Source organism: Amblyomma mixtum, chromosome 1, assembly GCF_055824585.1.
Source record: "Amblyomma mixtum isolate Tamu chromosome 1, ASM5582458v1, whole genome shotgun sequence".
Taxonomy (NCBI): domain Eukaryota; kingdom Metazoa; phylum Arthropoda; class Arachnida; order Ixodida; family Ixodidae; genus Amblyomma; species Amblyomma mixtum.
Genome location: NC_143012.1, coordinates 261,123,932 through 261,137,700, shown reverse-complemented (window position 1 = coordinate 261,137,700; position 13,769 = coordinate 261,123,932). Strand labels below are relative to the sequence as shown.

General features: G+C 45.8%; 1 protein-coding gene across 1 annotated transcript; it reads right to left on the bottom strand.

The window, feature by feature from the left end:
• Positions 1-313: 313 nt before the first annotated feature.
• Positions 314-13,492, bottom strand: LOC149371582 (putative G protein-coupled receptor No18). The gene is made up of 2 exons (XM_089565857.1): positions 12,857-13,492; positions 314-2,096 (listed from the first exon to the last, which is right to left on the bottom strand). The coding sequence occupies exons 1-2, from the start codon at positions 13,490-13,492 to the stop codon at positions 1,479-1,481; spliced, it is 1,254 nt and encodes a 417-aa protein (XP_089421983.1). The 3' UTR covers positions 314-1,478.
• Positions 13,493-13,769: the final 277 nt, after the last annotated feature.

Below are 13,769 nucleotides of genomic sequence, written 5' to 3'. Positions count from 1 at the left end.
CCGTCATTAAGGTACGAACGCGCACTTATGTTTTGCGGCAGTAGGGAACACTCTGGAGTCGTGTCGAACTCCGCATTCCCCACCGCCGCGGCGGAAGATTCTGCCCGCTGTTGAGGCGAAAGCCGCTTTCGGTTTTTGATCTCTTTCAGATGAAGCATGCTCTGCCTCTCCAACAAGCGCTACCTAAATACTACAAGCTACATAGACACATCCATGTACACACACGCACTGATGACTACGACTTGTAATGAGAAGTGAAATATTGGCTGCCGACAAAAAAGTGACTTACACGTGAAGCAGAAAGCTAAGTGAATAAAGCGCAACGATTTTATTAATACTCGTAGGAGCTTTGTCTCATGGAACGTGAGCTGCATTTATGAAAGTATGAACCAAACACAGAGCTTGTGTACTTATTGTGCAGCAGCTCAATTGCGCCCCGAAAAACCTAACGCCTGAAAACATAATCATATAGACAATATATATCAAATTTTCTAAGGAACCTTCCCTTCGGGGCCTTTCCTGAGCAAATAATTTGAATTGAAATGCCAACTTGAGGGCTCCCTCAAATAATCTGTGAGCTCCATTTTTCTGCTTCCTTTGTTCTTCAAGCCCGACTTTCTTTAATCTATCTATTGGGCACCAACCTAATCAAGTAGTGCATCTTTTTGTTGTTACACAAATTTTCCCAGAATATGATAAGCAGAATAACGCGCTCTCAGATCACAAATTTAGAAAATTGGCCGGCATTGATGAAACATGGGTAATAGCGACCACTTGTTTGGGGTCAAATAGAGGAAGCAAAATGCGATTCAGCCACACCCTGCACAATCACTGAGTGCTTTGTCTATAGCAATGTACAATGAAGTCTATTTCTGTAGTTTTTCTATCAGCCAGCTCGAAAATTAGAAGTGAGTTCCAATGAACACCTCAGAAATTTCAGGTGACCGTAGAAAAAGAAACAACCAAGGCGCATGCGAAGAGAAGACTAAAGGCCCGGCAGCTGAATTTATAAATTCTGGCTTTCTGATCCTCACGGAAAAATGCAGTAATATGCATGAATATCAGTTACACAGAGGTTCAGCAGTTCAGACTACGCAGGCTTTTTTTAATTCACACCTATGAATCACGAAGGCTACATTTAGAGTTGACTCGCACAAAGCCATTTTTAGGCACCTGTATGTAGTGACTGAAAGCGTTCATATGAGTAGGGGATACCTCTAATTTACCGATATCACTGACAAACGACATATACAGACTGACATTATACGGCGTTCTCTAATATTCCGAAGCACCGGAACATGCTCTGGGACAACGTTCTCTTGCCACAGAAAAAACCAGTCCGATAGCGCTAAAATCATATTAGGAGTACATATTTGGATTCCCACTACAGGTGTACGTACACATAAAATGAAACTGCTCGCATTTTTTTTTTTTTCACAGAGCAGTTCCGGTTCCAGAAAAAACAAACTGTGGCGACCTCACAAGTGCGTCCTCCTCACACCACCACATAGGATACTGCGAAATGCGCGGCGAAAGTCGGTGTTGAACACTGTGTAGATCACGGGGTTCAGGGCCGAGTTGACGTAGCCCAGCCATGTGATGAAGTTCACGAGGCGATCGGATTTGACGCAGTCGTCGCAAAACGCCGCCGTAACGTACATGATGAAGAAGGGTAGCCAACACAGCACGAACACACCCATCACGATACCGAGCACACGTGCAGCCCGCCGCTCGCGGGAGAGCGAGATCCGCTGGCGCTCCTCCCAGCAGGTGAACACCTTGACGCTGGGCGGCCTGCCGTTCTGTTCGATCGTCACGCTGGTGTCGGCCAGCGAGGGTCGGCTACCGCCCTGGCCTCGCGGCTGTGGAGGCGGCGTGTCCTCCGAGGAGGAAGGGTGTCGCTCCTGGAGCAGTGCGACTGACGGTTCGGCACTTGTCGGGCAGCGCGTCGCCGGGCTGGGCACCTTTGCAGCGGCGTTGGCACGCTCCCGCAGCCTCCGGCGGGTGGCCAGGAAGATCTTGATGTACACGATGGTCATTATGAGAAGCGGAATGAAGAAGGAGCCGCTTGCGGAGTACAGCACGTAGCCAGTCTCCTGCATGTGACGGTTTGCGCGAAAAAAGTTAAAATCCGTGGCCATACTTTACGTGGTTATAGGAGCACATGTCGCAAAAGAAAAGGAATGACAGAAGGTTTTGTACTGATGTAAAGCGAGCGTTCTAAAAACACTAGGAACACTGGAGAAATACATCCGTGATACCCGGGAAGTGGAATGAGGGGCTCGTTATAAATATGAAAGAAGCCAACAGCCACAGAAACCAAGGGGCACAGGGGATTTTTTTTTTAAATTAATTTATTTATTTTGTGGTGTTGATCAATTTAGAATATTACTGAACATGTCATCGCTTAAAGCTAATTTAGAAAAGCAGAAGAAAAAACAACCACTGCCGCCGGTGGGATCCGAACCCACGACCTCCGAATTACGCGTCCGGTGCTCTACCTCTGAGCTACGGCGACGGCTGTCAAATCTTCTGCTTTCGGGGGTATTTATGTTTACAAGTAACCTAACCTTGAGAGTGTTCATCAGCGCCACCCACGTTCATAAGCGGCGGACGTAGAACGTCCTGAGTAACCGCAGGTAGTGACGTAGAACGTCATCGAACGGAGAGGGTGGAAGCTGCGTGAGAACCCTCTTATGCTTCCTATGGAGTCAAGGCTGCCAGAACCGAGGCCCTCGCTAAGCAATTAAGCAAACAAGGGAAGTGGAATGAGGGGCTCGTTATAAATATGAAAGAAGCCAACAGCCACAGAAACCAAGGGGCACAGGGGATTTTTTTTTAAAATTAATTTATTTATTTTGTGGTGTTGATCAATTTAGAATATTACTGAACATGTCATCGCTTAAAGCTAATTTAGAAAAGCAGAAGAAAAAACAACCACTGCCGCCGGTGGGATCCGAACCCACGACCTCCGAATTACGCGTCCGGTGCTCTACCTCTGAGCTACGGCGACGGCTGTCAAATCTTCTGCTTTCGGGGGTATTTATGTTTACAAGTAACCTAACCTTGAGAGTGTTCATCAGCGCCACCCACGTTCATAAGCGGCGGACGTAGAACGTCCTGAGTAACCGCAGGTAGTGACGTAGAACGTCATCGAACGGAGAGGGTGGAAGCTGCGTGAGAACCCTCTTATGCTTCCTATGGAGTCAAGGCTGCCAGAACCGAGGCCCTCGCTAAGCAATTAAGCAAACAAGGGAAGTGGAATGAGGGGCTCGTTATAAATATGAAAGAAGCCAACAGCCACAGAAACCAAGGGGCACAGGGGATTTTTTTTTAAAATTAATTTATTTATTTTGTGGTGTTGATCAATTTAGAATATTACTGAACATGTCATCGCTTAAAGCTAATTTAGAAAAGCAGAAGAAAAAACAACCACTGCCGCCGGTGGGATCCGAACCCACGACCTCCGAATTACGCGTCCGGTGCTCTACCTCTGAGCTACGGCGACGGCTGTCAAATCTTCTGCTTTCGGGGGTATTTATGTTTACAAGTAACCTAACCTTGAGAGTGTTCATCAGCGCCACCCACGTTCATAAGCGGCGGACGTAGAACGTCCTGAGTAACCGCAGGTAGTGACGTAGAACGTCATCGAACGGAGAGGGTGGAAGCTGCGTGAGAACCCTCTTATGCTTCCTATGGAGTCAAGGCTGCCAGAACCGAGGCCCTCGCTAAGCAATTAAGCAAACAAGGGAAGTGGAATGAGGGGCTCGTTATAAATATGAAAGAAGCCAACAGCCACAGAAACCAAGGGGCACAGGGGATTTTTTTTTTAAATTAATTTATTTATTTTGTGGTGTTGATCAATTTAGAATATTACTGAACATGTCATCGCTTAAAGCTAATTTAGAAAAGCAGAAGAAAAAACAACCACTGCCGCCGGTGGGATCCGAACCCACGACCTCCGAATTACGCGTCCGGTGCTCTACCTCTGAGCTACGGCGACGGCTGTCAAATCTTCTGCTTTCGGGGGTATTTATGTTTACAAGTAACCTAACCTTGAGAGTGTTCATCAGCGCCACCCACGTTCATAAGCGGCGGACGTAGAACGTCCTGAGTAACCGCAGGTAGTGACGTAGAACGTCATCGAACGGAGAGGGTGGAAGCTGCGTGAGAACCCTCTTATGCTTCCTATGGAGTCAAGGCTGCCAGAACCGAGGCCCTCGCTAAGCAATTAAGCAAACAAGGGAAGTGGAATGAGGGGCTCGTTATAAATATGAAAGAAGCCAACAGCCACAGAAACCAAGGGGCACAGGGGATTTTTTTTTAAAATTAATTTATTTATTTTGTGGTGTTGATCAATTTAGAATATTACTGAACATGTCATCGCTTAAAGCTAATTTAGAAAAGCAGAAGAAAAAACAACCACTGCCGCCGGTGGGATCCGAACCCACGACCTCCGAATTACGCGTCCGGTGCTCTACCTCTGAGCTACGGCGACGGCTGTCAAATCTTCTGCTTTCGGGGGTATTTATGTTTACAAGTAACCTAACCTTGAGAGTGTTCATCAGCGCCACCCACGTTCATAAGCGGCGGACGTAGAACGTCCTGAGTAACCGCAGGTAGTGACGTAGAACGTCATCGAACGGAGAGGGTGGAAGCTGCGTGAGAACCCTCTTATGCTTCCTATGGAGTCAAGGCTGCCAGAACCGAGGCCCTCGCTAAGCAATTAAGCAAACAAGGGAAGTGGAATGAGGGGCTCGTTATAAATATGAAAGAAGCCAACAGCCACAGAAACCAAGGGGCACAGGGGATTTTTTTTTAAATTAATTTATTTATTTTGTGGTGTTGATCAATTTAGAATATTACTGAACATGTCATCGCTTAAAGCTAATTTAGAAAAGCAGAAGAAAAAACAACCACTGCCGCCGGTGGGATCCGAACCCACGACCTCCGAATTACGCGTCCGGTGCTCTACCTCTGAGCTACGGCGACGGCTGTCAAATCTTCTGCTTTCGGGGGTATTTATGTTTACAAGTAACCTAACCTTGAGAGTGTTCATCAGCGCCACCCACGTTCATAAGCGGCGGACGTAGAACGTCCTGAGTAACCGCAGGTAGTGACGTAGAACGTCATCGAACGGAGAGGGTGGAAGCTGCGTGAGAACCCTCTTATGCTTCCTATGGAGTCAAGGCTGCCAGAACCGAGGCCCTCGCTAAGCAATTAAGCAAACAAGGGAAGTGGAATGAGGGGCTCGTTATAAATATGAAAGAAGCCAACAGCCACAGAAACCAAGGGGCACAGGGGATTTTTTTTTAAAATTAATTTATTTATTTTGTGGTGTTGATCAATTTAGAATATTACTGAACATGTCATCGCTTAAAGCTAATTTAGAAAAGCAGAAGAAAAAACAACCACTGCCGCCGGTGGGATCCGAACCCACGACCTCCGAATTACGCGTCCGGTGCTCTACCTCTGAGCTACGGCGACGGCTGTCAAATCTTCTGCTTTCGGGGGTATTTATGTTTACAAGTAACCTAACCTTGAGAGTGTTCATCAGCGCCACCCACGTTCATAAGCGGCGGACGTAGAACGTCCTGAGTAACCGCAGGTAGTGACGTAGAACGTCATCGAACGGAGAGGGTGGAAGCTGCGTGAGAACCCTCTTATGCTTCCTATGGAGTCAAGGCTGCCAGAACCGAGGCCCTCGCTAAGCAATTAAGCAAACAAGGGAAGTGGAATGAGGGGCTCGTTATAAATATGAAAGAAGCCAACAGCCACAGAAACCAAGGGGCACAGGGGATTTTTTTTTAAAATTAATTTATTTATTTTGTGGTGTTGATCAATTTAGAATATTACTGAACATGTCATCGCTTAAAGCTAATTTAGAAAAGCAGAAGAAAAAACAACCACTGCCGCCGGTGGGATCCGAACCCACGACCTCCGAATTACGCGTCCGGTGCTCTACCTCTGAGCTACGGCGACGGCTGTCAAATCTTCTGCTTTCGGGGGTATTTATGTTTACAAGTAACCTAACCTTGAGAGTGTTCATCAGCGCCACCCACGTTCATAAGCGGCGGACGTAGAACGTCCTGAGTAACCGCAGGTAGTGACGTAGAACGTCATCGAACGGAGAGGGTGGAAGCTGCGTGAGAACCCTCTTATGCTTCCTATGGAGTCAAGGCTGCCAGAACCGAGGCCCTCGCTAAGCAATTAAGCAAACAAGGGAAGTGGAATGAGGGGCTCGTTATAAATATGAAAGAAGCCAACAGCCACAGAAACCAAGGGGCACAGGGGATTTTTTTTTTAAAATTAATTTATTTATTTTGTGGTGTTGATCAATTTAGAATATTACTGAACATGTCATCGCTTAAAGCTAATTTAGAAAAGCAGAAGAAAAAACAACCACTGCCGCCGGTGGGATCCGAACCCACGACCTCCGAATTACGCGTCCGGTGCTCTACCTCTGAGCTACGGCGACGGCTGTCAAATCTTCTGCTTTCGGGGGTATTTATGTTTACAAGTAACCTAACCTTGAGAGTGTTCATCAGCGCCACCCACGTTCATAAGCGGCGGACGTAGAACGTCCTGAGTAACCGCAGGTAGTGACGTAGAACGTCATCGAACGGAGAGGGTGGAAGCTGCGTGAGAACCCTCTTATGCTTCCTATGGAGTCAAGGCTGCCAGAACCGAGGCCCTCGCTAAGCAATTAAGCAAACAAGGGAAGTGGAATGAGGGGCTCGTTATAAATATGAAAGAAGCCAACAGCCACAGAAACCAAGGGGCACAGGGGATTTTTTTTTAAAATTAATTTATTTATTTTGTGGTGTTGATCAATTTAGAATATTACTGAACATGTCATCGCTTAAAGCTAATTTAGAAAAGCAGAAGAAAAAACAACCACTGCCGCCGGTGGGATCCGAACCCACGACCTCCGAATTACGCGTCCGGTGCTCTACCTCTGAGCTACGGCGACGGCTGTCAAATCTTCTGCTTTCGGGGGTATTTATGTTTACAAGTAACCTAACCTTGAGAGTGTTCATCAGCGCCACCCACGTTCATAAGCGGCGGACGTAGAACGTCCTGAGTAACCGCAGGTAGTGACGTAGAACGTCATCGAACGGAGAGGGTGGAAGCTGCGTGAGAACCCTCTTACTTGTTACTTGTAAACATAAATACCCCCGAAAGCAGAAGATTTGACAGCCGTCGCCGTAGCTCAGAGGTAGAGCACCGGACGCGTAATTCGGAGGTCGTGGGTTCGGATCCCACCGGCGGCAGTGGTTGTTTTTTCTTCTGCTTTTCTAAATTAGCTTTAAGCGATGACATGTTCAGTAATATTCTAAATTGATCAACACCACAAAATAAATAAATTAATTTTAAAAAAAAATCCCCTGTGCCCCTTGGTTTCTGTGGCTGTTGGCTTCTTTCATATTTATAACGAGCCCCTCATTCCACTTCCCTTGTTTGCTTAATTGCTTAGCGAGGGCCTCGGTTCTGGCAGCCTTGACTCCATAGGAAGCATAAGAGGGTTCTCACGCAGCTTCCACCCTCTCCGTTCGATGACGTTCTACGTCACTACCTGCGGTTACTCAGGACGTTCTACGTCCGCCGCTTATGAACGTGGGTGGCGCTGATGAACACTCTCAAGGTTAGGTTACTTGTAAACATAAATACCCCCGAAAGCAGAAGATTTGACAGCCGTCGCCGTAGCTCAGAGGTAGAGCACCGGACGCGTAATTCGGAGGTCGTGGGTTCGGATCCCACCGGCGGCAGTGGTTGTTTTTTCTTCTGCTTTTCTAAATTAGCTTTAAGCGATGACATGTTCAGTAATATTCTAAATTGATCAACACCACAAAATAAATAAATTAATTTTAAAAAAAAATCCCCTGTGCCCCTTGGTTTCTGTGGCTGTTGGCTTCTTTCATATTTATAACGAGCCCCTCATTCCACTTCCCTTGTTTGCTTAATTGCTTAGCGAGGGCCTCGGTTCTGGCAGCCTTGACTCCATAGGAAGCATAAGAGGGTTCTCACGCAGCTTCCACCCTCTCCGTTCGATGACGTTCTACGTCACTACCTGCGGTTACTCAGGACGTTCTACGTCCGCCGCTTATGAACGTGGGTGGCGCTGATGAACACTCTCAAGGTTAGGTTACTTGTAAACATAAATACCCCCGAAAGCAGAAGATTTGACAGCCGTCGCCGTAGCTCAGAGGTAGAGCACCGGACGCGTAATTCGGAGGTCGTGGGTTCGGATCCCACCGGCGGCAGTGGTTGTTTTTTCTTCTGCTTTTCTAAATTAGCTTTAAGCGATGACATGTTCAGTAATATTCTAAATTGATCAACACCACAAAATAAATAAATTAATTTTTAAAAAAAATCCCCTGTGCCCCTTGGTTTCTGTGGCTGTTGGCTTCTTTCATATTTATAACGAGCCCCTCATTCCACTTCCCTTGTTTGCTTAATTGCTTAGCGAGGGCCTCGGTTCTGGCAGCCTTGACTCCATAGGAAGCATAAGAGGGTTCTCACGCAGCTTCCACCCTCTCCGTTCGATGACGTTCTACGTCACTACCTGCGGTTACTCAGGACGTTCTACGTCCGCCGCTTATGAACGTGGGTGGCGCTGATGAACACTCTCAAGGTTAGGTTACTTGTAAACATAAATACCCCCGAAAGCAGAAGATTTGACAGCCGTCGCCGTAGCTCAGAGGTAGAGCACCGGACGCGTAATTCGGAGGTCGTGGGTTCGGATCCCACCGGCGGCAGTGGTTGTTTTTTCTTCTGCTTTTCTAAATTAGCTTTAAGCGATGACATGTTCAGTAATATTCTAAATTGATCAACACCACAAAATAAATAAATTAATTTAAAAAAAAAATCCCCTGTGCCCCTTGGTTTCTGTGGCTGTTGGCTTCTTTCATATTTATAACGAGCCCCTCATTCCACTTCCCTTGTTTGCTTAATTGCTTAGCGAGGGCCTCGGTTCTGGCAGCCTTGACTCCATAGGAAGCATAAGAGGGTTCTCACGCAGCTTCCACCCTCTCCGTTCGATGACGTTCTACGTCACTACCTGCGGTTACTCAGGACGTTCTACGTCCGCCGCTTATGAACGTGGGTGGCGCTGATGAACACTCTCAAGGTTAGGTTACTTGTAAACATAAATACCCCCGAAAGCAGAAGATTTGACAGCCGTCGCCGTAGCTCAGAGGTAGAGCACCGGACGCGTAATTCGGAGGTCGTGGGTTCGGATCCCACCGGCGGCAGTGGTTGTTTTTTCTTCTGCTTTTCTAAATTAGCTTTAAGCGATGACATGTTCAGTAATATTCTAAATTGATCAACACCACAAAATAAATAAATTAATTTTAAAAAAAAATCCCCTGTGCCCCTTGGTTTCTGTGGCTGTTGGCTTCTTTCATATTTATAACGAGCCCCTCATTCCACTTCCCTTGTTTGCTTAATTGCTTAGCGAGGGCCTCGGTTCTGGCAGCCTTGACTCCATAGGAAGCATAAGAGGGTTCTCACGCAGCTTCCACCCTCTCCGTTCGATGACGTTCTACGTCACTACCTGCGGTTACTCAGGACGTTCTACGTCCGCCGCTTATGAACGTGGGTGGCGCTGATGAACACTCTCAAGGTTAGGTTACTTGTAAACATAAATACCCCCGAAAGCAGAAGATTTGACAGCCGTCGCCGTAGCTCAGAGGTAGAGCACCGGACGCGTAATTCGGAGGTCGTGGGTTCGGATCCCACCGGCGGCAGTGGTTGTTTTTTCTTCTGCTTTTCTAAATTAGCTTTAAGCGATGACATGTTCAGTAATATTCTAAATTGATCAACACCACAAAATAAATAAATTAATTTTAAAAAAAAATCCCCTGTGCCCCTTGGTTTCTGTGGCTGTTGGCTTCTTTCATCCGTGATACCCGTATATCAAAAACAGTCAGCAAGAACGCTTGAACTGAGCAGCCTTACCTTTGTTTAATACAGATTTACGTAAGAAAGCGAACAAGTTATCGCGGTAATATATATAATTAATGGCCAGGAAAGTGAAAGAATTAAGGCTTTCACTCTCAGGCGTACAAACTCATATACATAGAAGGCAATCGTTACAAGGAATAAAGCACTAGCGCTCCAAGTTCCCTTGGCTGCGACCACGTGCGAATGGATTTGAACATTAAAAAATAGCGCGTGATGCAAGAAAGACAGAAAGAAAGAAAGAAAGAAAGAAAGAGAGAAAGAAGGGAAAGAAAGAAGGAAAGAAAGGAAGAAGGAAAGAAAGAGAGAAAGAAAGAGAGAAAGAGAGGAAGAAAGAGAGGAAGAAAGAAAGAAAGAAAGAAAGGAAGAAAGAAAGAGAGAAAGAAGGGAAAGAAAGAAGGAAAGAAAGGAAGAAGGAAAGAAAGAGAGAAAGAAAGAGAGAAAGAGAGGAAGAAAGAGAGGAAGAAAGAAAGAAAGAAAGAAAGAGAGAAAGAAGGGAAAGAAAGAAGGAAAGAAAGGAAGAAGGAAAGAAAGAGAGAAAGAAAGAGAGAAAGAGAGGAAGAAAGAGAGGAAGAAAGAAAGAAAGAAAGAAAGAAAGAGAGAAAGAAGGGAAAGAAAGAAGGAAAGAAAGGAAGAAGGAAAGAAAGGAAGAAGGAAAGAAAGAGAGAAAGAAAGAGAGAAAGAGAGGAAGAAAGAGAGGAAGAAAGAAAGAAAGAAAGAAAGGAAGAAAGAAAGAAGGAAAGAAAGAAAGAAGGAAAGAAAGAAAGAAAGGAAAGAAAGAAAGAAAGGAAGAAAGGAAGAAAGGAAGAAAGAAAGACAGAAAGAAAGAAAGAAAGAAAGAAGGAAAGAAAGAAAGAAAGAAAGAAAGAAAGAAAGAAAGAAAGAAAGAAAGAAAGAAAGGGAAACAGCTGTGGCATGATGCTGTCCCAAATCCCTGGTAATGAGGGTAGGGTAAACATCGCCATCATTACATGCATACATTCATACAATTTTTCTCATTTTGTGTTTCTAGTGGTGTGCATACGCGGGGTCGTCTTCTGTGCGAAGCAATATTGAGCCATGGAATCTAAGGTTTGTTGAAACCTTATCTCGTTAGGTAGTAAGCTCCTTCCATCTGCACGTAAACTGCGACTAATGGTACGGGTGAAAAGAGGACGTTTCAGCTTCCATACGGAAGCGGTACAGTAAATCGTGAACACAGCAGTTTTTGCCAATTTATGCAAGGTGTCTAGCACGACTATGGAAATTTACTTTAGCATGGTGTTGAGTGACCAAGAGTTCTGCAAGGAAGCCTCAGCGTCTCTTTTTGGCCGAAGCCCCTTGTCGGTGTCTCCCTTTCTTTTGAAATGAAGATTGCGCCCTATTTATAAGGGGCATGCAGTTGAAAGTACACATCTTGATTATAATAATCAGCGCGAGTTGTAAAGTGCACAACGCATTTCGTACTTTCTAAGCCGCATTTTTTGCGTGATAAACACTTTTCATATGTGGCGGTGACGCAACTAGAATATTTAAACAGGAGTTTAGTTTTTAATTAGGCACCTTCTCTACATGACATTTTTGTCACTCGCATTTTGTTTTAATTGGTAGTTGCGCCACTAGCCAATGCATTTATACCGCAGTACAACGAGAACTGAACTTGAGGAAAGTTAAGCAGTCTTCGATTTTTGATTGCGTAAAACTTTACGAGACCCATTAAATACCTCTAAAGGATCATATTTATACCCCGAGAAGACAGCTTATGGGATTAAAAATTTTTAGCTAGCAATATCAATGCTATCTTCTGAATAACTGGACGTTTTTCAGCACAGATGTGAAATGTTTCTTTTCTGGAACTATCATCCTGTATATTTCATGCTTGGCGTTGTTCAAGAATAAAACAAGTCAATTTTGATTCATCTTGTTTTGTTTGATAATTAAAGCTATTAAAGCGATAACGACAGGATTGTAGAACACTCTTCTCGCTTCGGAGATGTGCAAATTTTTAGAAAGCGCAAGCTCATCAACATTAGCTTTTATTTGTGCATGTTTCGATCGGAGCATAGCGCTGTTTAAGTTTGATTCAGAATGAAGGTATTTTTATTGTGTCCTTAGTTGTGTTGCTGATTACAGTAGACTAGAACGTAACCCTCACAACTGGCACGTGCATAAAGCGTGCAAATATTCGCAGATAGCTGGTCACCAGTTAAAATGCAGAGCAACGCCTTCCTTCTTTCGACACAGGTTTCTATTGCAAGAAGGAGCTAAACACCGCAGCGGACACGGGACAGAGAAAGACGACGACACAGGGCGTGTCCGCTGCGGTGTTTAGCTCCTTCATGTTTCACTAACTGGCCTCCACATCTACCCTCCTAAGTTTCTATTGCAACTCTGTTAAGCATTATATGATCGCATTAAGCGAAAATAAATGTAGTACGGCTTACTGTACGTACTGCAGAGCATTTTAAAAACTTGCGCGTATCCTGTAAGCACCTTGTACTCGTTGAGGAGCTCGTGTTCCTCAACACATTAAAGGGAAGGCTTAATATTTGACGGAATATCCTGTTACTCTTTTCAAGGAATCAGTGCCGACGTAATGTTTTCATCGCCTAATATTAGGCTCCAGCTTTTATTAGGCGTCACCGCTGAAGCTTTGCAGATGTGCAGTTTTTATTGACTGCTTTCGACCGAACTCAATTAGGCAAAGTTTTTTCAGGAGTTTTACATTGTAGGCTTATTTTGTAGTATTGTTGGCACCGTATAATATTATACTTCTACCGTCTTTTAGCTAACCTGCGCCGCTACAATACCAAGCAGGCTGGTTTCATGGGCATTAGGTGTAGGAACACTTTTGGTTCTCTGTAAAAATTTGCAAACACATGAGGCACAACGTACGAGCTCTCGTGCCACAAACCTGGGTTAGACGGCAGGGCGAGGTTTCGTCGAACTGCTCCGGCCAGTCGTTCCAGCCGATCAATGGTGGAACAGATATCAGCGCGCTGATCACCCACACCAGCAGGATGGAGAACAGCACGCGTCGAAGAGTGCGCTTCTGGGCGTAGTTGATAGGGTCATGGATGGCCCAGTACCGGTCCAGCGCGATGGCGCACAAGTTGAGAATGGAGGCTGTGCAACACAGCACATCACACGTAAGCCACAGTTCGCACATATGCAAGCCGAACACCCAGCGGCCCATGATGGAGTAGGCCACGTTGAACGGCATCACAAGTAGCGCCACGGCAATGTCGGCCACGGCGAGGGATACCAGAAATACGTTCTGCACAGTGCGAAGGGGCCGATGGTTGAAGACTGAGCCGATCACTAGCACGTTGCCGATTACAGTGAAGGCTGTGATAAAACTAAGAGAAAGAGCGGTGCCGACGGCTTCTTGAACTGACATGGCGATTCCTCCAGGATAGCTTTCCACAGCACCAGTGTCTTCAACCGAGGAGGCGTTGGCAGCACCCGCAGCGGAAGTCACGCCTGATGGCGCTGACGTCCACAGGTCTGCATCGTCCTCATCCATCAGTCCTCCACTTGGTCTCACCATGATGATTTTGAACCGTCACTGGTCGCTGTATCCTGGTTTTGGGTAGAGGGAAGACTGCTCTGCGATGACATAGCCTTGATGCCAGTCAGATGAGTCTTCATTTCGCAGTTTTGTACTGCGCCTCTGGAATAGCAGCGGCTGGTCACCAGACAGCTGGGACCACTTGACGGCAGAAACCTACGCAAAATAGGATTGCAATACATGTACGCACAATACGATTCACTATTATTGGAAAAAAAGTTGGTTTCGCTCACGCAGACAATTTGGTGAATGCTTG

Excerpts from the sequence above, each read along its gene's own strand:
- LOC149371582 (XM_089565857.1), bottom strand. The coding sequence starts at position 13,492 with ATGGTGAGACCAAGTGGAGGACTGATGGATGAGGACGATGCAGACCTG. Across the intron at positions 2,097-12,856 it reads CGCCCTGCCGTCTAACCCAG|GAGACTGGCTACGTGCTGTA; the intron begins GTTTGTGGCACG and ends CGTCACATGCAG.